Source organism: Heterodontus francisci, chromosome 13 (genome assembly GCF_036365525.1).
Source record: "Heterodontus francisci isolate sHetFra1 chromosome 13, sHetFra1.hap1, whole genome shotgun sequence".
Lineage (NCBI taxonomy): Eukaryota > Metazoa > Chordata > Chondrichthyes > Heterodontiformes > Heterodontidae > Heterodontus > Heterodontus francisci.
In genome coordinates, this window is record NC_090383.1 from 12267078 (window position 1) to 12294255 (window position 27178).

General features: G+C 40.7%; 2 protein-coding genes across 4 annotated transcripts in view; both read right to left on the bottom strand.

The window, feature by feature from the left end:
- Positions 1-1805, bottom strand: part of crls1 (cardiolipin synthase 1) — a 73063-nt gene extending 71258 nt beyond the window's left edge. The window contains exon 1 of one of the 2 annotated variants that reach the window (XM_068044368.1): positions 1171-1802. In XM_068044368.1, the coding sequence (XP_067900469.1) occupies positions 1171-1593 (423 nt within the window). In that variant the 5' untranslated portion in view covers positions 1594-1802. Of the gene's footprint in view, positions 1-1170 lie in introns of both variants that reach the window. The other variant, XM_068044369.1, reaches the window with a different exon arrangement.
- A 1492-nt stretch (positions 1806-3297) lies between these two features.
- Positions 3298-27178, bottom strand: part of mcm8 (minichromosome maintenance 8 homologous recombination repair factor) — a 33864-nt gene continuing 9983 nt past the window's right edge. For both annotated transcript variants that reach the window (XM_068044365.1, XM_068044366.1), the window contains 13 exons: positions 19971-20169; positions 19800-19885; positions 18714-18865; positions 17132-17330; positions 17023-17053; positions 16749-16893; positions 15632-15769; positions 11995-12190; positions 11203-11422; positions 9546-9755; positions 7945-8021; positions 5499-5688; positions 3298-5190 (listed from right to left, as the gene is read on the bottom strand). In XM_068044365.1, the coding sequence (XP_067900466.1) occupies positions 5098-5190; positions 5499-5688; positions 7945-8021; positions 9546-9755; positions 11203-11422; positions 11995-12190; positions 15632-15769; positions 16749-16893; positions 17023-17053; positions 17132-17330; positions 18714-18865; positions 19800-19885; positions 19971-20169 (1936 nt within the window). In that variant the 3' untranslated portion in view covers positions 3298-5097. The remainder of the gene's footprint in view (positions 5191-5498; positions 5689-7944; positions 8022-9545; positions 9756-11202; positions 11423-11994; positions 12191-15631; positions 15770-16748; positions 16894-17022; positions 17054-17131; positions 17331-18713; positions 18866-19799; positions 19886-19970; positions 20170-27178) is intronic.

A 27178-nucleotide genomic window follows, 5' to 3' on the forward strand; every position in this document is an offset into this window, starting at 1 on the left:
TTTATCCTTGGCGGACAGGAGCTGTCCATCAACTGAAAGGTCAGTGGCGAACCTGCTTCCGCCCAGTCTGGGGAACCGACCTGTATTTTTGCCCGGCCTTTAATTGTTCTGAGGCGGGACTTCCACCCACTTGAGGCCTGAAGTCCCGCCTAATAGAACTGCCAGCCAATCAGCAGGCTGCCAGCTCTTAATCCCAGCAGCACCACCGGGACCGCAACCCAGCCTACAAATGATGTCGGGGAGCCTCAGAATTAAGTTAAGTCTTTATTGCCTCGCCCAGGATGATCGGTCTGACCCCTGCGAGGCAAAAGTGGTCGACTGGGGGGACAGGGGACATGTTGGGGGTGGCTGGGGCAGCGGGGTCGGCCCTCCATCGGGCACAGGGTGCCTGATCAGGAGGGCACCCTACCACCCAGGCCATCAGAGAGCCGCCTGCTTTTGTCAGGCGGCTTTTCTCGAGCCTGGGACGCCCGCCTGCCAAGGGTAAAATCCCCGCGGAGGCCCTTAAGTGGCCACTTAAGGGCCTTGACTGGCCTAGAGCAGGCGGGCTGTTTTTCACCGCCGCCCTGCATAACGTGGCAGCGGAGGTGGGAGCGGGTCAGGAAGGGCCTCCCCCTGCTCTTTGGGGCGGGGGTAAAACTCAGCCCTGTGTATGAGACTGTGTGTGATTGACTGCGAGAGTGATTGAGAGTGTGGCGAGTGTGTGCATGCGTGTGATTGAACAGTGAGCATAAGTATGAGAGTTTGAGTGTGCATGTGTGTGATTTGAATGTGTGTAAGCTTAAGTGTGAGAGTACAAATATGTGTGTGATTGAGCAAGTGAGCGTATGAGTGTGTATGTGTGACTGAGTGTGTGTGTGAATGAGTACCATTGAATTGTGTTTGAGTGTGGCGAGTGTGTATAATTGCACTTGTGTGTGATTTGAGTGTGTATGCTTGTGTGTGCGTGATCGAGACTGAGTGTGTGATTGAATGTGAGTGATTGAGTGAGCCGAGTACGATTGCCCTTGTGTGTATGAGTGTGTGTTTGAATGAGAGGGAAAGTGGTAGTGGTTGAGCTCAGATGTAAAGTCAGGCAATGTCACTGGTTTGGACAGATCACATGTCTCTGCGGCTGCCCTGAGTGACTGGGTGAGGGCCTCAACTGCTGAGCCCGCGCTCTGTCCTTACCAGCTCCGGCGACCCGGCGGCCGCCGCCCTCTCCTTCCCCTCCTCTCCGCCGCTCCGGTAAGGGTCGGGCTCGGCGGCTTCCCTTTCCGCGGCCGGTTTCTCAGCTCCGTAGCCGCGAGTGCTGCAGCCTGGCCCGGGGCCTGGGGCGACCTCCCGCCGGAGGCAGGGGGACCACCAGGGGCTGCGGCTCGGCCCGGGCCGCAGGCGCCTCCTCCCGGCCCCGGATAGGGGGAGGGTGTGGGCCCCACAGGCAGCCGGCAGCGCGGTGGAGCTCAGCAGCCGGCTGCCCCGCATCTGAACCGAGGGCGGGGACTGGCCGGGGCCGGGCCGAGGCCCCGAGTCCGCCCCGGCCGTCACTTTGACCGGTCGCTTCGCCGCCCGCCCGACGCTGCCGATCGCCCAGCAGCTTTTCCACATGAACATGGCCGGGGCCCGGGAAGCGCCTGACGCTTAGTGCGAGCAGCACCGGCCACCGCCGCCTTGCGCCTGCCTCTGTCGACAGCCCTGTGAAGCATCCATTGTGCGATGAGGCCCGGGCTGGAGGGGAAAGAGGCCCGAAGCGGCCTGAAACAACAAGACCTGCTTAAAGGCACAGGCCGCCCCACACTTTGAGCCGAATAGAAATCTCTTAAAGTCGCCCCCTCCCCCGGCAAGTGTAGTGCACCAGGCGGCCATTAGGGGGAGCTTCATCTCGGTATTGGTATTAAAACTGTCCTGAAGAATTAACCAGATCAGCAAGGCAAGCTGGCTCATCTTTATTTATTTCTTCCAAAGCGATGCCAAGCCCAGCTTCCAGTGTCGCATCTGCTTGTTTCTTTAATGATTCCAGGGTTTTTGCCTCCACTACACTTCGCTGTGGGTCATCTGCACATGTTGAGCATTCTCTGAAAAATTTCCTGCCACCACTCCTAACATGTCCTTTACAAGAGGAAAATACTGTGGCTTTTGGAAATCTAAAATTGAAGCCAAGCACTAGAAATGCTCAGGGCAGGCAATATCGGTGGAGAAATGTTTAGTGACCGAACTAAGTATTTCCAGCATTTTCTGGTTTTATATCCAAAACAAATTGTATCCCCACGTTCTATTTCCATAGTTAAATGTTAAGTAATATTCTAGGTTAACTTTTTCTATATACCTACTCCACCCTCCCAACTTCCCACAGCTGAAAAGAAGGCAGAGGCAACATCAGGAGCATTTTGTATTTGATTTTGCATTATGTCAGATGTTTAGGATGAACCCAGTTTGAAAATTGGATTTAAGCCAGTCTTGTTTTCTGGGGATCCCATTCATTGTGTAGCCAGTTAAATGTATTGGTTACTATTAAGACAGCATATTCATTGGAAAATATACCAACTGGATTTTCATTGATCAAAAGGTTACTTGGTGGCTTGACCAGACCATTTGAAATATTACCATGAAAATTAAGAGCATGGAATAGATAATACTTGATCTTTTTGTGTAACTGATAATGGTAATGTATGGAGGAAGCAGTGGTCATTCAGACATTGAGGTTTTCTCAAAATGAGACCTGTCAAACTCAGTTTACAGAAGGGAAATGGTTATAACTTGATGACAAATCGCAGTTTTCGTTGCTTGGTTTTAACTCTGCTGGAAGATTTGTGGATGAACTGAGATCCGTGCCATCCACACAATGTTTAATTTGGAAGGTCAGCCAAGAGATAAACCTGATTGTATTTCCTATTGTTGGATAAGTGACTAGATGTTTGGATGAAACAATCAAAAGTGGATATTTTAAACACTTGTAGACATAAACTAATTTTGTTGTTTCAATATTTCACTCATTTGACATCTGTTATTTAACCAGTGCCAGTGAATAAATCTAAGATTTTTAACTTGTATGCATTGGCCTGACAGACAATGTCGCATTTTTCAGCTTTGGAGAGAGAACATCTCGTATGTTCTCCAGTGAACTATACACTGCACAATTATTGAGTCATACATATAGAAGGGCTACTTGAGTACAAAACTCTTCAATGCTCCTTCATTTTGTACTCAAATTCAAAAATTTTGGTGATATTCTCTAGACAAATACATAGATCATGACAAAATACAAATAGAAAAAAAAAAATGAATTAAGAAACATAAAAGTCTCAACAAAGGTATCAGTCCAAACAATGAAAAGGTATGGACACATTTATTCTGTCAATGTTAAAAAAATAACATTTTAATAGCATTTGGTTCATTGCATTTTTCAGAATACAATCTATTAAATGGACAGAAACCTCTTTCCATACTTTGTGGTTATAACAGCAGCCATAAAGACGGGGCTAAAGTGTGGCGAGTCAAAGAGACTTAGCAGTTGGCAGGAAAAAAGACAGGCGCAAGGGGAGAGCCAACTGTGTAACAGCCCCGACAAACAGATTTTTCTGCAGCACCTGTGGTCACCCTAGAATTGGCCTTTATAGTCACCTCCAGGCACTTACCCATTGTCTCTCGAGATAAGGAGGCCAAAGATAGAGAGATAGATAGATAACAGAATTACAGAACCACAGAACATGTCATTTTCAGAACTAAAAGCTATTTTTGTATAAATGATAATACACAACATTTGAAGTAACATTTCTACACAGTATTGAGGAAACAGAATTACTTAATGGCATAAATGCCTACAAAAGTAAAAAAAAAGTATGACCCATTTAATATTCCCAGAAATGTTTTCAAATTGGAAAGGATTCTTTTTTGAAAAATTCTCTCTCATTACACATTTGTAGAGAAGGTCTGGGCAGATCCTTCTCCAGACAATGCTTTAAATCTCCAGAAATCCCACACTTCCACATTGTATTCCTATTTTGTGGCTGAGCACTCAGATGACATAAAACACAACCTGGCAGTCACGATATTATTGCTTGAATTTCAGAGACCTGACAGCAAAGACGCATTGATAAAGTTCGAACAGGTTTCTTCTGACCCACACCTATGATTATTAAAGATCTTTCATCTGCATACACTTAAGTCAACTTTTTCCCATTATAAATTCCTAGGTCGCTGTCTATGATGGAAACTGATGTAAAATTCTCATGCATATAATTACATCTTCCCACCAGTACAGGTGCTGCAATGCCATCAGTGGTAGGGTACAATTACAATGTGACAAGTTTACATAGGGAGTTTCCATTATAAATTTACAATATAGGAATTTATAATGACAAATATAAAATGACAGAATTACACAATTCTAAAATGGCAATTAAATTACATCTGCACACTCCGCGCCGATTAAACCCGGCCTTTAAACCCACTTTACCCAAGGTTGACAGATAGTCTTGACACCCCCTGCACAATGCCAAGGGGGATAACTTGCTGCTTTTTATTCCCCACTGTTCACCCAAGTGGCATGCACTGCACCAGGTAAGATGGTGAACTATTTATTTTCACCAAGCCTCTTCCAATGCCGCTAAAGTGCAGGGCATTGCAACTCTTCGCTCCCTTCTGCTGTTTCCAAACCCTTTTCCTCAAAATTGCAGCTGACACCAGAACTAGTCATGTGGAGCACACAGGATGTAGCTTCAAGTCCACCTTTCCTTGATATACCGAACACCAACATCCTACTCTAGTTCAATTTCCTTATTGAACAATAACTGATATTTTTGTGGACAGGGGAAATAGCAAGAACAATTCAATTCCTATCAACACTTTCCAAATATCATAAAATTAAGCAATTTTGGATGGATGTGCGTATTGTCAGAAAGGTTTTTTTAAAGCTAAAATTAGGATTATGCTCAAACCTAGTGTTATAAGTAAATAAATATTTAAATTGTCACCCATACTATTTTGCTGATTTGCAACTTGAAACATTTATAACAATCATCTAAGGTAGATGTCATTTTAGCTCTCCTTGCCTTTGTTTTAGGGGGGGGTAGCACAATTCTGCAAAGGAATTTGCTGTAGAACTCGATCAATCTGCAGTTATATGGTCTGGAGCTGATAAAGTCTTGGTCCCTTTTTTAACAAGTAGCCCTGATCATTTAAAGAGTGGATAAATCCCTCAAAGTCAGATACCTGCATAATTAAAGACAAAAATAAAGTCCGATTTTAATCGTTATCTGTAGTACTATGCATTACAACTTGCATTTACATAGCACCTTGAACGTACAAGGCATCCCAAGGCACTTCACAGAGAAATAGTATGATTGAAGGTGGGGAGAAAAGATGTGCTAAGAGGTTTTTTCCAAAAAAAAAGGGTAAGGAAGTTGAAGGAGAGAAAAGAAGCCAAATAAACTTGCATTTATATAAATGCCTTTCACAATCTCAGAAAATCCAAAGTCACTTTACAACCAAGTACTATTAAATTACGAAGAAATATTTACCTGTATCTGTATTTCCCTTGCTAATTGCTTGAGTTGTTGAAATTCAAAAACAGTTTTATAAGTCTGTTCTGCTATCCTGTTCAGAGCGGCCACAAATCTTTTTGCCTGGGATCGTTTGCTCATACCAGAACCATGCTGTGAGCGTTGAAAATCCAATCTTCCAAATTCATCAGAGAAAGTATCTAATAAGCTGTTAAAACAATATATGCGTTTTACGAAAGTGATTTACTGAAGATAAATAGAGATAGAAAATTGCGAAATGAATAGATTGTTGCTTACTTTCACCTGGTTACACAGGTGACCTCCATTTTCAATTCTGGAATACTCAAGTATTAATTTTTGTTTTAAAAAAAGCTTACCAGAAAGCATTTAAAGCTTCAGACTGATGCCCACCATAGGAAATAGGAGCAGGAGTAAGCCATTCAGCCCATCGTGCCTGCTCACCATTCAAACAGATCATGGCTAATCATCTACCTCTACGCCATTTTTCCCCACTATCCCCATATCCCTTGATGTCATTAGTATCCAGAAACCTATTGATTTCTGTCTTGAACATGTTCAATGATTGAGCTTCCACAGCCCTCTGGGGTAGAGAATTCCACAGATTCGCCAGCCTGAGTAAAGAAGTTCCTCCTCATCTCAGTCTTTAATGGTCAGCCCCTTATTCTGAGACTGTGTTGGTTCTAGACTCACCAGCCAGAGGAAATATCCTCTCTACATCTACCCTGTCAGACCCTGTAACTGTTTTATAAGTTTCAATGAGATCAACTCTCATTCTTCAAAATTCTAGAGAATACAAGCCCAATTTCTGCAATCTCTCCTCATATGACAATCCCGCCATCCCGGGATTAATCTGGTGAACCTCTGTTGCACTCCCTCTATGGCAAGTCTATCCTTCCTTATATAAGGTGACTAAAACTGTGCACAATACTCCAGGTGCAGTCTTACCAAGACTTTCTACAATTGCAGCAATGCATCTTTACTCCTGTACTCAAATTCCCTTGCAATGAAGGCCAACATACCATTTGCCTTCTTAATTGCTTGCTGCACCTACATACTAGCATTTAATGACTCAAGGACACCCAAGCCTCTTTGGACATCAACACATCCCAACCTCTCACCATTCAAGAAATACTCTGCCGTTCTGTTTTTTTCTACCAAAGTGGATCCCGTCACACATTCACACTATATTCCATCTGTCATGTTCTTGCCCATCCACTTAGCCTGTCCAAATACCCTTGAAGCCTTCTTGCATCTCATCACAACTTACATTCCCTCCGAGTTTTGTGTCATCAGCAAATTTGGAAATTACAATTGATCCCCATATCCAAATAATTTATGAAGGGTTACCTGGGCTAGAGATTGACCCAGAAGACATCGAGAGTTAAGTAGGCAGCATTATTATCTACCTTGGAGACCAGGCATGGAAAACACAGAAGTAAATAAATTAAATAGAAACATATTAATGTGAAAAACAAATTGTGGAAACAACCTATGCATAAATAGGTGCAACAGGAAATGAGATGGAAGAAGTGGATACTCAAGATTTTATTTTATTACATTATTAATAGAAAGATATAGCTGGAAAATACTAAGCAATCTTAAGTGCCTATAGCACAGGAAGCATGGTAATTTCATATTTCTGTAAACTATTATCAAATGTGTTCAGTGTACAAATGGCTCATGGATAGTGATGGAGCAGAAGTGCTGTTTTCTTCCCATTTCCAATCTGACCTCACCTGGTGGAAACATTCCTGGATCTTATCTTATGGTCTGTGGTACCAGTCATATCATTCTATCAACCTGCCAATTTATGCCTATAATTCAGATAAATCCTATTACTAACCCAGATGGGGTTTTCCAAATTGGCATGTAGTTCCAAGTCAGATTTTGGACTGGGGCCCATCTTTGCAAATTCAGTAACAACTTTGGGCTGGTTTTCACCATACCTCCAAATATACAATTTCCTGTCAGACCCCAATGACTCCAGCTAAAGCTTGATGGGCTGTAAAATAGGAAAACTTTGTGTTTTACTTCATAAAAGGTGTAAATCTCCTTACTTGATTTGGATTATTGCAGCTCCAATGAGCTCTTGCAATCTCAAAAGTGGGGAAAAGATCCTTAAGCAGTTGTGAAGTATAAGCTTTTTTTGCCATGGCTACAAAAAAAATCAACTAATAATAATCAAATCAAAGATTATTAATTGTACCCATTGCCCTCCAAATGTTGAGTAAATCACTAAAACTTATCAGCTCCCGGCACATCCTGGAAGCATTAGAGATAAATTAATTTCTTCCTCCTAATTATGCTCAGTCAACAGTTCAATTAGCCCGTGTTTGTGTATTATTTGTTCCATGTTGTAGCTTTGCATATTTTGTATCTTTATGCTTGCCTCTGCTCACTCTGGAAAGATTAAATAAAGTTCATTTTAAAGAAAAGCCTCTACCTATGTTTCATGATGTCCACCACGTCTTCTGCATCACTTTTTGTTGCATTTTCTCTGAGTTCTAATTTTGCTCTTGCCTTTCAAAACACAGAAATTAGTTTCTTTTTATCTCCAACATCAATGCACACTGAACTGAACAGAACAATAATTACCATGCATCAGAACATAGTACAGCAACATTTGAACTAGAGATACAGATGCAGGGAAAATCAGTCTGCTCCCAAATATTTCCAATGAGCATGCACTTTAGTGCCAAATAATAGCAACTTTCGCAATGCCACTATAATCTTGTAAATATTAGATACTTCACAATGGGAGAGGATTCAGAAACTGGCAGAAGACTTAGAAAAGATGATTAAAAGGGGAGGTAGTTTCAATGAGGCTTTTGAAGATGGCTAGAAACAAGGTTTTAGAAAATTTCAGAGAATTATGCCATGATACTTGAAGAATTTACAATTGACGGTGCAGTGGAGGGAGAAGTGGGGGTGGGGGAAGGAGGAAAACTCAGTAGGCCAGAATCAAAAGTGAAAAATGCAGCCTGGGCGACAGAGCTAGAGATGGTTACACAAATTGGATGGAGCAAAGCCTTAGAGGGAATTTTTTTAATGAGGATCCCAACTTTCAAATCAATAGGCAATGGATAGGGTACCTCAGCAAGGATAGGGCTGATGGATGATCAAAAATAGTATAAATAGGATACAGTCAGTGATGTTCTGGGAGAGTTGATGTTTAAGTGTTAGCAGCTCTGTAGGCCATAAAGGAGATCTTTGCAGAGTCAGAAAGCAACTATGGCATAAGTGACTGTTTCAGCAGGAATTGGGGTAAGATAGGAATGGAAGCAGGCAGTGTTTTGGTGGTGGAAATGGGTGGTCTAAGTGATGGTCGTGATGTGCGATTTGAAGGTCAGTTCAAGGTTAATGATGATGTCAAGGCAGACGCCACAAGGTTTAACTTGAGGAGAGCAGGTTGCTGAACTCTGAACCACCGCAGGAGTTTTTTTGACCCGCTGCAGGTGAAAACTCCTAACTATTGTCAAGTGTTGCACCACAGAAAAGGGGGAAGAATTCTGTTTCAGCTGACCTTCTATGCCTTTAGTGCCAAGATCAAGATTGATAGAGCCCGAAGGAACAGATCACTTGCCACCCTTTTGATCACAGAATGCTATTTGTGAGGTTACTAAAACTGGGCCATTGAGATCACTTATTCTCCTCCCCAAGAGTTACCTTGTTCTCAATATGAAGGATAACAGGTATATTTGACCCCTAATGTGACAAAAGGATGCTGCAAGATTGTTGGATTTAGTAGAATAAATTCAGCACTGTCAAAAGAGCTAAAATTACAACACCATACTGCTAATCCTTCAAGCTGTGCTCTCTTTGAGCAACTTTTCCAGTCAGAAGTGCAGAATATCTGAATTTACTCGTGAGTCATAAATTCCTAATGTGAACAATACTCATAAGCATGCGTCATTTTTAGAAAATAGAAAAACAAGCAATATGCAGCAATTCTGACATACGTTTTAAGCATGTTCACATATTTCGGGTTTAAATAATGTTTCAGAAAATGCCCAAAATTACTTTGAACAATACGTCCTTATTTACCTCTGTAAGCCTTATAAGAGACTCCAGCTGTCTGGTAGTAATTGGAGTGCTATCTGGACCTTGATTTTGTCTCCTCAACTCCAGATAAAACTCTTGAAGTACTTGAGCTGCTTCAACAGATAACTTTGGACAAACATAACGGCGTGCATATCCCACATATTTTCTTAATAACTGATGAGGAATAGGATCAAAGTTTTCTCCAGGGAAAAGCTATTAAATACAAATTCTTTGGATCAGAATGCTACACAGTGGAGAACACAAACTATTAGATATCTGTAGCCAATCATCGAAAAAGGAAATGTGTTAAAATATCAAAACTTTTAGAAACATGTTTCAAGGTCACAATTCTAATAATCTGGAGTCTAGTAGAGTCTTAAAAACAACAATGGTTAATTTAATTCAGACACCTATATTCAATTACCCGCATCTCTAATTTACTATATCCATGCTGTTTCCCATTTATTACTGAAGTTGAGCATTAGAATTGTCAGGAGTGGAACATTTTTACACTTTCTGCACAATGACAGCAGCAGGCAGTCCAGATCAAGTAAATCACAGCCAAATGCAGAGAAAGCTCCCTTTACTGATTCATCTATCTATCTACCTTAACCTCAACCTTAGAAAAAAGCATCAATGTGATTTTTCCATTTCCCATACCTTCCACCCTTGAGTGAAAGTGTTAAACTGTGCTAGCTGTGGATAATTTTGTGCTGTGGATCCACATCCATTAAGAACTCATTTCATCCTATCAGGATAGAATGGGACAGATTTAAATCCAGACAATAAAAGTGAAAGGACAATAAACCCACGATAATATCCAGTTCCCCAGCTATTTCTTAGTTCTAAATTTTGCGTTATTAGCATCCCAATATAGTCTTTGCTTTTCCAGCTTCTCCACATCATGTCAGATTTGCTGAGTTGATAAGATAGTTGGCTCCAAATTAGGAGTGTATAAGTTCATGCCCCCTTCTCCAAGCAACTGAGCAATTAATTTAGTCCCAAGAGAGTGCTACATTGGCAGAGACATTGCCCTTTGAATTAGACACTAAACTCACTTGCTTCATTCAATATGGACACTAAATATCCCATGGCATTATTCAAAGAACAAACTTGCATTTATATAATGCCTTTCACAACCTCAGAACATCCCAAAGTTCTCCAAGTGTCCTGAAGTTTTCTGTGTTCACAACAGATCTTTCATAACATTACTATTTGTGAGACTCTGTGTGCAAAATGGCTGCTGCGTTTCCCTGCATGCAACAGTCATTTCAATTCAAATGTAATTCATAGTAGGTGAAGCACAGAGACATTTCTGATAGCACTTTATCATGTCTGTTTAAATGCAAGCTTTTCTTTTTCCTTTCTCTCCCACATCTGATGTTATCACTGTATGTATTTCTGTTTTGAGGAGTTTTGATGTTCAGGAAGTCCTGGACACAACCCAATGGTGAATCTGTATAACAGCCTTTCTGATGGCCAAGAGATTTTAACTTCTAATTTGGACAATTGGGCAGTGGGAGTTTAATACTTTAATCTTAGCCACTGTCAAGATGCTGACTTATACATGACTATAAGCATATTATAAAATACACTAGTTATACAGTCAAACAAATCATTTCTGGTTTCACTATTTCACCATTACTGCACACTTCTGTACCTTTAATCTTTCTGATAATGGTTTGTCTGAAGCAATTTCAAGTACTGAAGTATTGCTGTCTTGTGTGCTTTGACGTGAAACTGTGGCACTGCTCAAGGTTGCTTTCTTCCCAGCATGCAAGGCCATGACATGTTCAGAAAGAAGGTTGTCATGATCTTCATTTGGAGTATCAAGCAGAATAAATACCAAATCGAATCTTGAAAGTAGGGCACTTCCCATTCTAAAACAGCAAACATAAATAATGAAAGCTACTTCAAACATGAAAAACACTATTTGTTGCTGAGGTATTTCTGCATGCATTTCATCATGTAAAAAATAGCACAACATACAATTCATACATACATTGCTTAATATTCCTCCATGCTGAAGTAAATATAATTTTCAATATGGATGTGCTTTGCAAGGAAATTAAAAACTGATTCAGAGAGAGTTGAGAATTTTATATTGAACTAATAGTCGATTGGTTTTACTTTCAGTTTTTAAAATTTATTTCCGGCCTTTTAGTTACCCAAATGCAACTCCCATTGACCAGTTATAAAGATTGACCTTGGATTACTTCCATGAGATTTAACATTCTTTTCTACTTCAACCTCCAGCTGCTGTTTCCCTCTGACAGTACTGCTGATACAAGAAAGTCATCGAGACAAATCATAGGGAGAAATACACATCCTACTATTACATAATGCAGAAGACCAAAACACAACCATCAAACCGTGAGTTTGTCTTTTCATATTACCTGAAATGCCAAAGCAGAAAATAATCCAAAATGTTAATTATGCAAGTACAACTTACTTTAAGTTCTCAGAGACTGTTTTAGCTTTACTGTAGTGGCCTCCAACTGGATTAGCAGCTGCAAGAATAGACGTTCTGGCTGGCAAACTGCAAACAATTCCAGCTTTGGCGAGACTGATGCTCTGTTGCTCCATGGCTTCCAGTAAGGCTTGGTGCTGGTTTCCCATTTTATCAAACTCATCAATGCAACAAATGCCTGAAATAGATCAGAGAAAATTTAGTAAAGTACGTTTTCATGGTTGTAACAACAGAAATGTCAATTTTACTAAAATAAATGAGTAATTCTAGCAATTTCTGAATAAACAATAACTCCAAAGTAACTCTGCTGCCAATGCTTTGGGATAAACTGAAAAGAAAGCACATATTCAAATCCATAAAGCATATAAAAAAAAGTGCAGAATTACAATTTGAGTGACAATTAACAGTAGATCCTGAAGCCTAAGCTGAGAGGCTGAGGCATTATCCGAGCAAAAAGCACCCAATCTTTCAGATCTATAAGAGCCAAATCCTCACTCCTATACATAGATGGTGGGCTGATATAGAATCCTACGGCACTGGAGGGGGCTGATCAGCTGGTTGTGCCTGTGCCAGCTCTTTGAAAGACCTGTCCAATTTAGTTCCACATCCAGCTTTTCCTCATAATCTTGCAAATTAGTTATCTTCAAATACATGTCCAATTGCCTTTTAAAATCTCCAGTGCAATTTGATTCCATCACTCTTTCAGGTATTGCGTTCCAGATCTGAACAACTTGCATTCATATAGCACCTTTAACATCAGTACAATATCACAAGGTGCTTCACAGGAGTGCTATAAAGCAAAATTTGACAACGAGCTACATAATAATTAGGGCAGATGACCAATAGCTTGACAAAGAGATAGGTTTTAAGGAACATCTTAAAGGAGGAAAGAGAGGTGAAGATGTGGAGAGGTTTAGGGAGGGAATTCCAGCACTTAGGACCTTGGCAGCTGAAGGCACAGCTACTAATGGTGGAGCAGGTGAAAGTGATTGCTCTTGACACCAAGGCAGCATTTGACCAAGTGTGGCATCAAGCAGCCCTAGCAAAATTGGAGTCAATGGGAATCAGGGGGAAAATACTCCACTCGTTGGGGTCGTACCTAGCACAAAGGAAGATGGCTGTGGTTTTTGAAGGTCAATCATCTCAGTCCCAGGACATCACTACAGGAGTTCATCAGGGAAGTGTCCTAGGCACAACCATCTTCAACTACTACATCAATGACCTTCCCTCCATCATAAGGTCAGAAGTGGGGATGTTCGCTGACGACTGCACAATGTTCAGCACCATTCACGGCTCCTCAGATACTGAAGCAGTCCGTATCCATATGCATCAAGACCCGGACAACATTCATGCTTGGGCTGATAAGTGGCAAGCTACATTCCCGCCACCCAAGTGCTAGGCAACGGCCATCTCCAAGAGAGAATCCAACCATCTCCCCTTGATATTCAACAAATCCCCCACTAACAACATCCTGGGGGTTACCATTGACCAGAAACTGAACTAGTCCAACTACATAAATGCTGTGGCTACAAAAGCAGGTCAGAGGCTGGGAATTCTGCAGGGAGTAACTCACCTCCCGTCTCCCCAATGCCTGTCCATCATTTACAAGGCACAAATCAGGAGTATGATGGAATACTCTCCACTTGCCTGAATGAGTGCAGCTCCAACAACTCTCAAGAAGCTCGACACCATCCAGGACAAAGCAGCCCGCTTGACTGGCACCCCACCCACCACCGATGCACAGTTGCAGCAGTGTGTACCATCTACAAGATACATTGCAGCAACTCACCAAGGCTCCTTCGACAGCACTTTTCAAACACATGAATTATACCGCCTAGAAGGACAAAGGCAGAAAATGCATGGGAACACCACCCATTGCAAGTTCCCCTCCAAGCTACACACCATCCTGACTTGGAACTATATCGCCGTTCCTTCACTGTTGCTGGTTCAAAATCCTGGAACTCCCTCCCTAACAACACTGTGGGTGTACCTACACCACATGGACTGCAGCAGTTCAAGAAGACTGCTCACCACCACCTTCTCAAGGGCAATTAGGGATGGGCAATAAATGCTGGCCTAGCCAGCGACGCCCACATCCCATGAAAGAATACAAAGAAGTAAATTCGAGGATGATCTAGAAGAATTAGAAAAACACACTTTGTGAAAAATTTCTCCTTATTTCCCTTCTAGTTCCTCTGCCAATTATTTTAAATCTATGACCTCTAGTTGCCAGAGAAACAGTTTCTCCTTACTTTCACTATGAAAACCCCTCATAATTTTGAATGCCTCTATTAGGTCTCACCTGAACTTCTGTTCTAAGGAAAGCAAGCTGAGGCCTAACTAGTGATTTTCAAAGATTTAGCATGACTTCCTTATTTCTATATTCAATGCCCAGTATCCCATACCCTTTCTTAACCAGATCAACTTGCCTTGTCACCTTCAAGAATTTGTGAATACCAGGGCTCTCTGCTCTTATACCCCTCTCAAAATAGTACCATTTAGATTAGGCTGCTTCTACATGCTGTTCTTCCTAAAGTGAACGACTTCATACTTGCCCACATTAAATTGCATCTCTCATGCCTGTCCATTTCACCAGTCTGTTTATGTCCTCCTGAAGTCTGCTACTATCCTGCTTGTAATTTACTGCATTGCCGAATTTTGCATCATCTGCAAACTTCAAAAATTGTACTTCCTACATCCAAGTCCAGGTCATTTATATACAACAAAAAAAGCAACAGGCCTATACTGACTCCTGGGAAAGGGCAGCCCCACTGCATACTTCTCTCCAGTCAGAAAAACATTTGTTCACCACTACTCACTGCTTCCTATCCCTTAGCCAATTACAATCAAATATATCATTTTGATCTGATCAAAGAACAGAAAATATTTTTTCACATGATAAATTCCACAAAATATAGGATACAGTTGATCAAAACTTTTCAAATATATGAAAATAGAAATTAAAAGCAGTTAGACAGGAAGAAAGAATGGAATATAGAATGACTTAGATTTTTTAAAAGGAACAAATCATTAAGGAATAAGAATGAATGCAATGACAGAGGGGTACATAACTGGGAATAAGTTTCAGAACATATCAATGGCTGACTTGAGGGGTTTAATAAGGGAAACAACAGCAAGCCTGACTAGTACCTTTCAACAGTATAAAATTAACAGATGACATTGGTTCAAATCAAATCCCAATCTTTCAGCATGCACTAAGAAGTTCCATTGCAATTGCAAATATATTTGCTATAGCAGTGAACATACCAGAGCTATTATTTTTTGAGAATGTAATTACCTCCCCCCCATCCCTTGGTGATGTACCAAACATGGCCAAGAGTGCAATGTGTTCTGCCACTGTGAGCCTGAAACCCGGTCCACTACTCCATGGCACGCTGTACTACTGCTCCATTTCCTTTTAAGTAACTGACAAATATTATAAACAGAAAACCTCCCACAGACTAACTGGTCAGATTGAATCAATTTTACAATTAATTTCCTAAACTCCTAGTCAAGTACCATAGTCAGACATACTCCCAATACACGTGTATGTTATAGTTCATGGCTGCGTAATTAGCTATGCATTCAGTCTTTACCGTATAACCAATTTATTAATTACCTTGATCAGCAAGTACAAGAGCCCCTGCTTCCAATGCAAAATCTCCTGTTCCGCTGTCCCTTGATAAAGTTACAGTAAGTCCAGAACTAGTGGTGGTGTTACCACAGACATATACTCCCCGTGGGGCAATATTACATACTGCCTAGAAATAAAATTGCAAATGGGCACTTCAGCATAAAATATAGCTAAATATACTTATCTGTAAAGTGCATAACTAGCACCATGGTTTTGAAGATGACAATAAATAGAAGCAAAACATCAAACATGCACCTGATACCTTTTGGAAATCACATACCGTATTAAGTCTGAGCACTGGTGACATTTTAAATATTTTATTGTATATTGTCTCTCCCTTGAGTAATATTCTCAACTAAATGAACTACACATCAATTCAAATAAATCACCATCTATAGTTATTTCAAGGACAAATTTTATCCCTCAGGAAATGTCTGCCTAAAATGGAAGGCATCAGAAATTGAGTATAAGGAATTCTGAGTAATAGATTTATATTGTAGTGTTGCCAAAAATCCCCTCTATTTTTAATGAGGTATCTACAAGATTGGTATATAAATCACAACTTCACCCATTTTTTCTAACACAGTGCCTAGTTTGTCCACCACATCCAAAATTGGGATCAGGTTCAGTCTAAGTCTGCTTCATTTGAAAACTGAAACATTAGCCAGTGGAACTGAACTAAGCTGAACTGTAGAAAGCACCAGGATTTCCATAATGTGGTAGTACCTAGCTCCAGCACTTTGGAACTCAGTGGGGTAAACAAGCACTGAGGTATTACAATTGGGCTAAACAGGGGAAAGAAAAAAAAAATCTGCCAGGGTGTGTGCTTCAGACCACTGTCAGCTGTATGGATATCAATTCCAGACGTTTGGATACGCAACCAGCTGACCTCCGTGCTCTAACAGTGTACCAACACTCACAAAGGAATGGGTACTTGAACAAGATATGAGGGGATGGCTGACACTCCTACAACTGTTCCTCAGTAGGAGTTCATATCTTTGGAAAAAGCATTGAAGACATTTAAAAAAAAAATGATTTATATAAGTTTGAAAATCCTTACATTTTGCCTATAAAAGGAGATTTTTGTATATGATAACTTTACTTGCCTGCAGCATTTGACTCTTTCCAAGTCCGGGGTCACCAACTACGAGCACATGAGGATCACCTCGGATAGGAATGCGATTTTTATCATCCACATATTTTTGGCAGCCTCCAAAGAGTGCCAGTGCCAATCCTGCTTTGACAAGCTGCAAAGAAAACATCCATTTATTGGGAGCTTACATTCACCAAAATACAATTAAATTAAGCTGTTTGAGCACAAAAAATGTATTATTTATAAATTAATGGTAGCTTTCTTACTGTACCATGGCACTCACCTCATGACCATATATAGCAGGACACAATGAGCTGCAAAACAAAAAGATCTGTAGATGCCTTTCAAAATGATACCAAACAGCACTTTTAGATAAAGAGGATACAACATACTTAACAAATAATTTGAGAAGATTTTCTTCAGCCTGAATCTCTTGAATTGCATAAAGCTCTTTAAGTGTAAACTCCATGGAGGTTGTATCACCAGATACCTCTTCAGAACTCTCATTTCTCCGTCCTTTACCATTACTGATAGAGTTGGCCTCAATATACAAAAAGAACATGCATTTGTCATCTTTATTTCTAGTCTTCCCTAAAAAGTAAAACAGAATAATGAATATACATATAATATATAAATAAAATATAGCCAAAATAGAGCTATCTAGTGAACCTTCTTCCATGGCCTTAATCACAGTTAAGTCAGAAGAAAGTCAGGGTAAATATTTGGTATGGCCCATGGGTGCCTGAATCAGGAGACCCGCAAGGCACAACAGAAATTGGGTCTCGGGCATCATTTTAGTAACTCTAGCAAACTGCCAGTGCCTGTCGTGCCTCCAGAGGTAGCTCGCTGCTTTGCTGAGCTCCAATATGGGCAGCAACATGGAGACTCACGTTCGTTCCTGCTCCATATTATGGTACATATAAAAAAGCTACCTGTTTCTTCAGCACAAGCTCAGATTACTCATAACAAGTTTCACAAATGGGTTGCGAAATAAGCGCAGAACCCATATTTCAATACTGAAAAGAGGCCGACACTTGTTTCAGGTGGACGCATTAAAAAAAAGGCCTGACGAATTTGACAGTATCCCGAATGTGCACAAGGGTATTACTGATTTCAAATGTTCTGGGATTTTGACAGTGTTACTAACTCAAGGATTTTAATCAATTAACAGATAAGCAATTCTACTTGAATATACTGTGGCAAAAGCTCAGTATCACTTTCGTCTCAATAACTTGTTTTGGTTCAAGAACTGTGCTGACAATCACAACAGCTGCCACTACCATTATTTATCGTTATATTGTGCCAAAAATAAAATACTGGCTACATGCATACATTATACAGAGTAGCACAGGTTGGAATGCATTTCAAAACTGCAAAACATTAGGTGATTCAGATAATATTGCAATGATCTGAACCACATGATGGCTTACTGTCTTCCAACATGCTCCGATCAATCAGTTCTCCAATATAAATTTGGCACAGCAGCACCCAGCCAAAACTATCCTTTCTTAGTTTGGGTACCTCCAGATCAGCATCCACATTGATATGAAGTGTTAGCTTGCAGGTAAACCAGTATAATCACCCCAGGGCACATCAGTAATCTCCATCATTAGAAACATGCCAGGTGAAAGTGAAGGCTTAAAATGGCAGTTCTCCAAAGGAACAGAAATTAGTTTAAAAATCAACACTACCGGAGTTTTGTTAGATTGTACACATTGATGCATGGATGAGAGTACTTTATACTGGAAATACTCCACACTGCACCCTTTGCAACTCCTTTAAACTATTTCCATACCTTTTCTTCTATTGATATGAAAGATAGAGAAAAGGAGATGGAGATTTTATATTAAGAGCTGAGGGGGGTAGAAGACAGAGGTCATTGAAACTGTAACAAAGTCATCACACCATCACTTGGTGCAGATATTCTGGACAGCAAACAAAAAAGTGTGCAATTTATGCAAACTTTTGTCATACCTTCACTACTGTTTGCCACCTTGACAATCCCTGTGACAGTTACCATGTCTCCTGGAACACAACTGTCTACCAAGTCCTGGATAAGCTCACATTCTATAGTCCGAGGAATTCTCCCAGCATCTCTCTTATCGTCCGATGAAAGCTCCTGTAATCTGTTAAAACAAGATCCAAGCGTGTGTACTACTTTATCTAAATGAGAAAAGGCCTTTCCATGTTAAAACAAACACCCATTTGTGTATGGCAAAAGTACATTTGCTCTTGTACTTTAAAAAGAACACATATTCCTGGAGACCATCAATTCCATAGCATCTCAGCTACAAACTGCAATTCTATACATACAGGTACCAATACTAAACTTTTACATCACTGAAGCAACTAAAGTGGGAAAATGAACACTTGAACCTACACGGTGCCATGTGCCAATAACTTCTTATATATTATAAATGGGATATGGTCACAACATAGTAAGTGTGTAGCTGCTGATGTCAGCATACCATTATGTGACATGGCCACCTAAAGCAAAAGGCTGAAGAATTATTGCAAAAGACAGTGCCTTCAGCACTCCCTGCCCCTCCCCGAGGAAAAAGTTGTTTTCTGGAACACTCATACCTTGTTGCACCCCACCTCTTTCCTACCCGATGGAACAATCAGTCCTCCCTCCTACGTTGAGGCCAAATCATGCCTTCCAACCAACTCCCCGCACCCCCCCAACAATGAATAAAAAAACTACCCCTCCCCCATCTTAGTTTAATTATTTCTATACCCTCTAACACTGCTTGACCTTAAAAGTGCCTTTGGTCTTGACTGGGAAATATAATGAAAGATCGCCTAGTTATTTTATTTAAGTGTCAAGTATTTCAATTCTTTTGAGCTATAAATTTTCCTTGCAGTTCTTCCACAAGTTGGAAACAGAGTATAATACCATCTTAAACAAGTACTACTATATATCTCCCAGTGAAAGCACCAAATAGAATCACAATGCCACCAAGGTCAGGTCCTTCTGGTCAGCTGGATCGAATAATAACTTATTTTTTACAAACTAGAAATACATAAAATGCAAAGCTCTTTAACCAAAGGTTCACTTACTTGATAGATTGCCAGTCTACTGTAATTGTTAATGGAGAGCTTCTATTCGGTGTAAAGGATCGACTGCGACAATCTGGTGCTAAACACTTTAGAAAGAATTTGAACTTAGTTTCCTCAAATAATTCAAAACTTATCAATACAGTTTTTCTCTCTGACATAATAGCACAATACCTTGGTAGGGAGTGTGTATTTTCCATCAGGAAGAGGTAGACTCTGAATATCTCCACATGTATTACATGTAAAGGCCATTCTAGTGCAGAAAGGTTTGACATTGCTGACACGGACAACAGTTCCACGCAGAGCAACATATTTGCCATAGCAGTTAGCTCGTAAATTTTTCAACGACGTCAAAGGCTCATAGTTATAGACCCTGAAAATGTACACATTTTGCATGAGACTTGTGTGCTTATATTAATAAAATTAAAATGGCACATATTGGATGTTTGCACATGCTGTGGTGTTAGACCTCACATGCAGATGTTTTATGAATACAAAATCTGAATTTACGACAAATCACAATTAACAAGTGGGTGCCATACCAATCAGCAAACTGAAAATAGGAATAAAAATTAAAAACATGCTTTAGTATATTATAAAAATAGTACAATGAGCACTGTTGGAAGTGGAGCCATCAAACTGTACAGTGCAGTGCAAGATGATGGTTTATAAGGCCTGTGTTCTCAGCACCTTGCTGTACGGCTGTGAAACATAGGAGACTTACAGCTACCAGGAAAAGCAGCTCAATTATTTCCATCTTTGCTGTCTGCAGCGCATTATGGTGGGATGAAACATAGGTATAATAGGCTTAATTAGGTAGAATTTAGATATAGTTAACATATTATACCTCTTAGAGTTAAAGATTGAATAAATGGTCAGCTTTCAAGACTCAATGAAATTCCCCTTTATGAAGGTAGTTAGAAATGTCAAGGTCCCTATTAAAACAGAATGTGAACCAGAAACACCATTTAAGTTGGGAAATCCATTTCAGCATTTCTGTTGCCAGGGACGTGGGAGGATAAAAACACATTGAAATATCCTGTGTGACATCGGTAAGAGGCAGCAATAGACTTAATTAGTTGATGGGGTTGCTGATGTAGACAGATCGATTCAACAGGTTGTTAGAAGGCACCATAAAAAACACAATTATAGATAATAAAAAAATAAATAGAATAGTACTTAGAGGAAAAGAGGTCAAGTAAATACAATTATAAACATTTTGACCAGATAAATGCTCACAACTTCAAGAGCAGGGGAATTCCAGCAAAACATTAAGTGGAGATGATAGTTAATAATATTCCCATATATGGATCTTGAAAGCAGGAAAAACACATGGAAAGGTAACACCCATATGCTAAAAAGTCAGATGATACCTTAGAAACAGTATAGACATGAGAGTTTCTGAAGCAAAAATTAGAAGTGAATTCCTCAACAATACTTCTCACCCTATGGCTTACTTGGAGAATTTAAGGTAAAAGTTTACTTAGAATATCCATCAAAATTTAAAGATATTTTGCTGTAACATTAGCAAAGTTAAACTTTTGGATTCTATTTTAGAAATATTATGTGCTACATCTCTTAGTAATATTTGATATTGTGATATACTTATCCACTTAAAGGTGTATTACATGTTCAATTCTTTAAATAATATATAAAAGTTAATAAATCGTCTCATGCAGCATTCTGTATACAACTACACGAACCCCCTCTCTGTGTCTCTTCAAGTGGAGAGATACGTATTGAAGAGTTTCCCAGACCCTTATAATATCTGGGATACTTATGACTTAGCCATAATTATTTTTTAAAATGGCTATCCGAAAGCTGGTAATATTCTCTGTTAGTTTTCTTTCTTTAAAGGAAAACTAGTTCAATTCTTTGGACCCAAATAAGTGCCTATAGGAATTTCTCTAATTTGAACTTAATTAAAGGAGATTCATAGGGATGTACGCCTGAATTGGTTTAGTGCCTATAAGGGATTAAATTCATAAATCACTTCGATGGGTATATCCTGGCAAGACAAAATCACAAATGCAGCAGTCCTCTCAAAGGCAGAGCTCCCAAGTGTGTTGGTACTAACCAAACAGAGGTGGCTTTGGGGGAACGGATATGTCCGCAGGATGGAAGAAGGCTGCATTCCCAAGGACCTTCTGTATGGTGAGATAGCCGGGGACAGATAGCCAGTAGGACGCCCAAAACTCCCCTTCAAAGTTGCTTGCAAGTGTGACATGAAGGCTCTAAATGTCGACTATCGCACCTGGGAGACAGTAGCTGGCGAAAGAGGGAAATGACAACACATCCTGTGGACCGATGTGCACTAAAGCATCTTGGCAACAGGCATCAATGTCAAAAACAACTCACAGTGCCACTTGGCAGCTTCACGTGCAGCACTTGTGGTAGAACCTGCCTCTCAAGGATTGGCCTTCACAGCCATCAGCAAAAGTGCACCTAGAGAAGACACCCCACTTAAATGGATTGTTTGCTTTGTAGATGGAAGAATGCCAACCATTCACATCTAGCACACATCTCCTATCCAACACATTCAAATTTGTGTTGCATCTCAAAAAAAAAAGCATCAAGATAGCAATTTGACACAGAAGCCAGAATGTATGAAATGAGTGCCTTTACAAATCACAAAAAATGTAATCAAACTTTCTAGCTACCCGTTTTAACTTTAGAGCCCTTACCAAAGACATCATTTTAGGTCTTCACTGACCACTCTGCTGTCTTACCAAGGACTTCACTACCTCTCCAGTTGCTTGCTCAAGCTGTACAGAATGTCAGTATCCTGTTCGGCCGAGAACCAAGCTTCAGACTCCAACTTATCCATCACTAAAGTGCTTACTTGTACCTTTACAACAACATTCATCTCTAGCCCTACCTTATCTCCACCCTGCATAAATTCCAACTGAACCCTCTGCATCCTGCCCCAGTCCCATTACAATATGCAATACTTCAGATTCAAAAGGCACATAATAATTCAATTCTCAACTTATCCATACCTAACAGAACTTGTATTTATTGTAGAAAATATTTCAAGACACTTTAGAGAAATGAAGGAAATAAATGTTTTTAAAAAAACAAATGCTGATCAATGGAGATGGGGGGGGTGGGGGGGGGGGGTGGTGTAGAAAGTGATTAGGACAGGTAACCAAAAGCTCGGTCACAAAGATGGGTTGAGAGAAGGTTTGTAAAATGTAAGGAAAGGAAATGGTGAGACAGAGAAGTTTAGGAATGGAGTGTTGCAGCTGGAGAGGAAATGGGTTAGTAGTTTAGCTTGTCATTGAGTAATGACACAAAGGTTTAGTCTGAGATACTGGCCTGGGAGAGAGTTGAGACCTCTGACACGGAAGCAGAGTTTATTTGATGGTTTTTCTCTTCCTAATGTTCAGTTAGAGGCAGTTTTGGTGCATCAGTATGTTGATGTTGGTTGGGCAGTCTGACATGGTTGTGGGTTTGAGAGAAGAGCTGGAGAGGCAGTATCATCAGTATCTATGGAAGCTGATCCAGTGATAGCAGATTTTGTCACCATTGGGCAATGCTAATGAGAAACAGGAGAGGACCAAGGCAAGATCCTTGTGAGATTCCAAAAAAGGTGGCACTGTTGAGACAGGAAGACAAACTACTGCAATCAAATAGATAGGAGTGAAACCATGCAAGCACAGTCCTGCTGAGTAGAACAGAGGTGACGCTATGGAGAAATATAGTGCAGTCAACCATAACACACCTTGTAGAGGATAAAGATGGATGGTGCACCATGGTCATAAAGGATATCATTTGTGATTTTATCCAGAACTGTCTCAGTGCTGCAAGAAGAGCAGAAGCCAGGTGAAGGGATTTGAACATGAAGTTTAGGGGAAAAATGGCACAGAACTAGCAGGTGACAATGCTTTGAAGAAAATAGCCTTAATTTGACAATCTAATTTGCTCTTTTTATGCAACACTAATTTAGAGGTCAGATTCACAATGACTAATGAGAAATCCACCCTTGAAAATACAGATCAGATTTTTAAAAGTCCCTATATTGTGCACAGTGTATACCACAAGTTTCTTAGAATAGCAAAAACCAGCAACAGTTCATTAAATTTTGTTCCCCTTCCTGCCTGAAAGTTATTCCAAAATGATTCAACCTTTCAACATCATTCCTCAGCTCATTTAAAAGATCCGTGGACCTGCACCTGAAGTGCTGGAATCTGCAAGGCTACGGACTAGGTGCTGGAAGGTGGGATTAGAATGGGCGGCTAGTTTTTCAGCCGGCCCAGACACGATGGGCTGAATGGCCTCTTTCTGCGCCGTAACTTTTCTATGGTTCTATGATTTGGTACTAATGGCTTTCTTGGGTATGAATACACAGTCAGAGTCATAGGACAGAAAAAAAATCTACAAAAATACTAGTTGCATTTCTTTGCAATCACTTTCACTTATGGTAGAGATATTGAAGTGCGTGCAAGAGAAATTCAAAATTCCCGTAATTAAATGAAAAATTGTCTAAATTACTTACGTTTATATAAATTATTAAAACATAGCTACAAGCAACTAAAGAATTTCCTTATCTACGAGTTATCAATGCCTGGTGTTTTTGAGCAGATTAACCAAAAGGTCAATTCAAATATATCTCATTATCCACTCGTTGGTGCTCACTAGTTTTTTTGATGTTAACTCAGTTTCTACTGTACAAGTTTAGTTTTAGAAAAGGTTTGTAGTCTATTTTCCTACAAACTATTCTACCATATTTATCTTTAAGTTTATTAAAAGTACCACTGCAATTGCACTTAAAATCTTTTCTACGTGTCCTAGTACATGAATCACAAAAGGTTAGTATGCAGGTACAGCAAATACAAGTAGGGAAGTTATACTGCAGCTGTACAGAGCCATGGTGAGACCACATCTGGAACACTGTATACAGTTTTGGTCTCCTTATTTGAAAAAGGATTTAATTGCATTAGCAGTTGAGAGAAGGTTCACTCGACTAATTCTGGGGATGAAGAGCTTATCTTATTAAGGAAGGTTGAACAGGTTGGGCCTATACCCATTGGAGTTTAGCAGAATGAGATGTGATCTTATTGAAACATCTAAGATTCTGAGGGGACTTGATAAGTACTGAGGATACTGGGAGGATGTTTCCTCTTGTGGGGGAGAGTAGAACCAGATGACACAGCTTAAGAATTAGATCTCCCTTTTAAGACAGAGATGAGAATTTTTTTTCTCTCAGTGGTTAGTCTGTGGAATTCTCTCCCCCAGAAAGCACTGGATGCTCAGTCATTGAATTTATTCAAGGGTGAATTAGATAGATTTTTGATAAACAAGGGAGTCAAGGGTTATGGAGAACAGACAGGAAAGTGGAGTTGAGACCACAACCAGATCAGCCATGATTTTACCGAATGGCAGAGCAGGCTTGAAGGGCCAAATGGCCTACTCCTGCTCCTAAGTATTATGTTCCTATATTTACATAGGCACATTTACAAAAAAGGGGGCATTCAATACAGAGGAGATTTGCACTCTATGAAACTTCTGTCTTTCATCTAATCATGGTTATCTTTACATTCTATTTGACCCTTTACTGAGCTCCCATTTTTTAACCTCTCGATCAACTAAAACTGACACATATTTTGCCCACTTTCTCCTTCCTCCATAAAATCCAATTTATTTATATAGCTCTCCTATTTTTTCCTTTCTCTTTCAGACTAACTCATATTCCAGTTAATTAAGTCATAGAGAGATACAGCACTGAAACAGGCCCTTCGGCCCACTGAGTCTGTGCCGACCATCAACACCCATTTATACTAACTATCTCTCTTTGGCCTCCTTATCTCAAGAGACAATGGATAAGCGCCTGGAGGTGGTCAATGGTTTGTGAAGCAGCGCCTGGAGTGGCTATAAAGGTTAATTCCAGAGTGACAGGCTCTTCCACAGGTGCTGCAGAGAAATTTGTTTGTCGGGGCTGTTACACAGTTGGCTCTCCCCTTGCGCCTCTGTCTTTTTTCCTGCCAACTACTAAGTCTCTTCGACTCGCCACACTTTAGCCCCGTCTTTATGGCTGCCCGCCAGCTCTGGTGATCGCTGGCAACTGACTCCCACGACTTGTGATCAATGTCACAGGATTTCATTTCACGTTTGCAGACGTCTTTAAAGCGGGGACATGGACGGCCGGTGGGTCTGATACCAGTGGCGAGCTCGCTGTACAATGTGTCTTTGGGGATCCTGCCATCTTCCATGCGGCTCACATGGCCAAGCCATTTCAAGCACCGCTGACTCAGTAGTGTGTATAAGCTGGGGATGTTGGCCGCCTCGAGGACTTCTGTGTTGGAGATATGGTCCTGCCACCTGATGCCAAGTATTCTCCGGAGGCAGCGAAGATGGAATGAATTGAGACGTCGCTCTTGGCTGACATACGTTGTCCAGGCCTCACTGCCATAGAGCAAGGTACTGAGGACACAGGCCTGATACACTCGGACTTTTGTGTTCCGTGTCAGTGCGCCATTTTCCCACACTCTCTTGGCCAGTCTGGACATAGCAGTGGAAGCCTTTCCCATGCACTTGTTGATTTCTGCATCTAGAGACAGGTTACTGGTGATAGTTGAGCCTAGGTAGGTGAACTCTTGAACCACTTCCAGAGTGTGGTCACCAATATTGATGGATGGAGCATTTCTGACGTCCTGCCCCATGATGTTCGTTTTCTTGAGGCTGATGGTTAGGCCAAATTCATTGCAGGCAGCCGCAAACCTGTCGATGAGACTCTGCAGGTACTAATCCTACATTAATCCCGTATTCCCTACCACATCCCCACCTTCCCTCAATTCTCCTACCACCTACCTACACTAGGGGCAATTTACAATGGCCAATTTACCTATCAACCTGCAAGTCTTTGGCGGCGGGAGGAAACTGGAGCACCTGGCGGAAACCCACGTGGTCACAGGGAGAACTTGCAAACTCCACACAGGCAGTACCCAGAACCGAATCTGGGTCGCTGGAGCTGTGAGGCTGCAGTGCTAACCACTCTGCCACCCTGCGAGTCCTTGCTTTCCTCCAAATTTCACAAAATCACAGAATTGTTACAGCATAGACAGAAGCCTTGTAACTTTTTTTCGGTCACATACCCAAAACTCCAGCACTGTGATTTTGCAAATATACTCTCTTACCATGTACTCCAGCTCCCAAATTCTGTTTGCTTCATTTTCAACAGGAATATATGCATTGCATTTTCCCTGGTATGTTACCTCCTGCTGTTATAGCTTCAAATAAAAGAATCACAATATTATTCAGCTACTTATCTTTATGGAGCTCTTTTTAAGTTTTCCCCATCTTCCTCCCACTTTGGGGCCTCTTTTGCTATTCCTCTTTAGTTCTTTCCTAACCACAATCTTTTAACCACTCTTCCCCCAAAC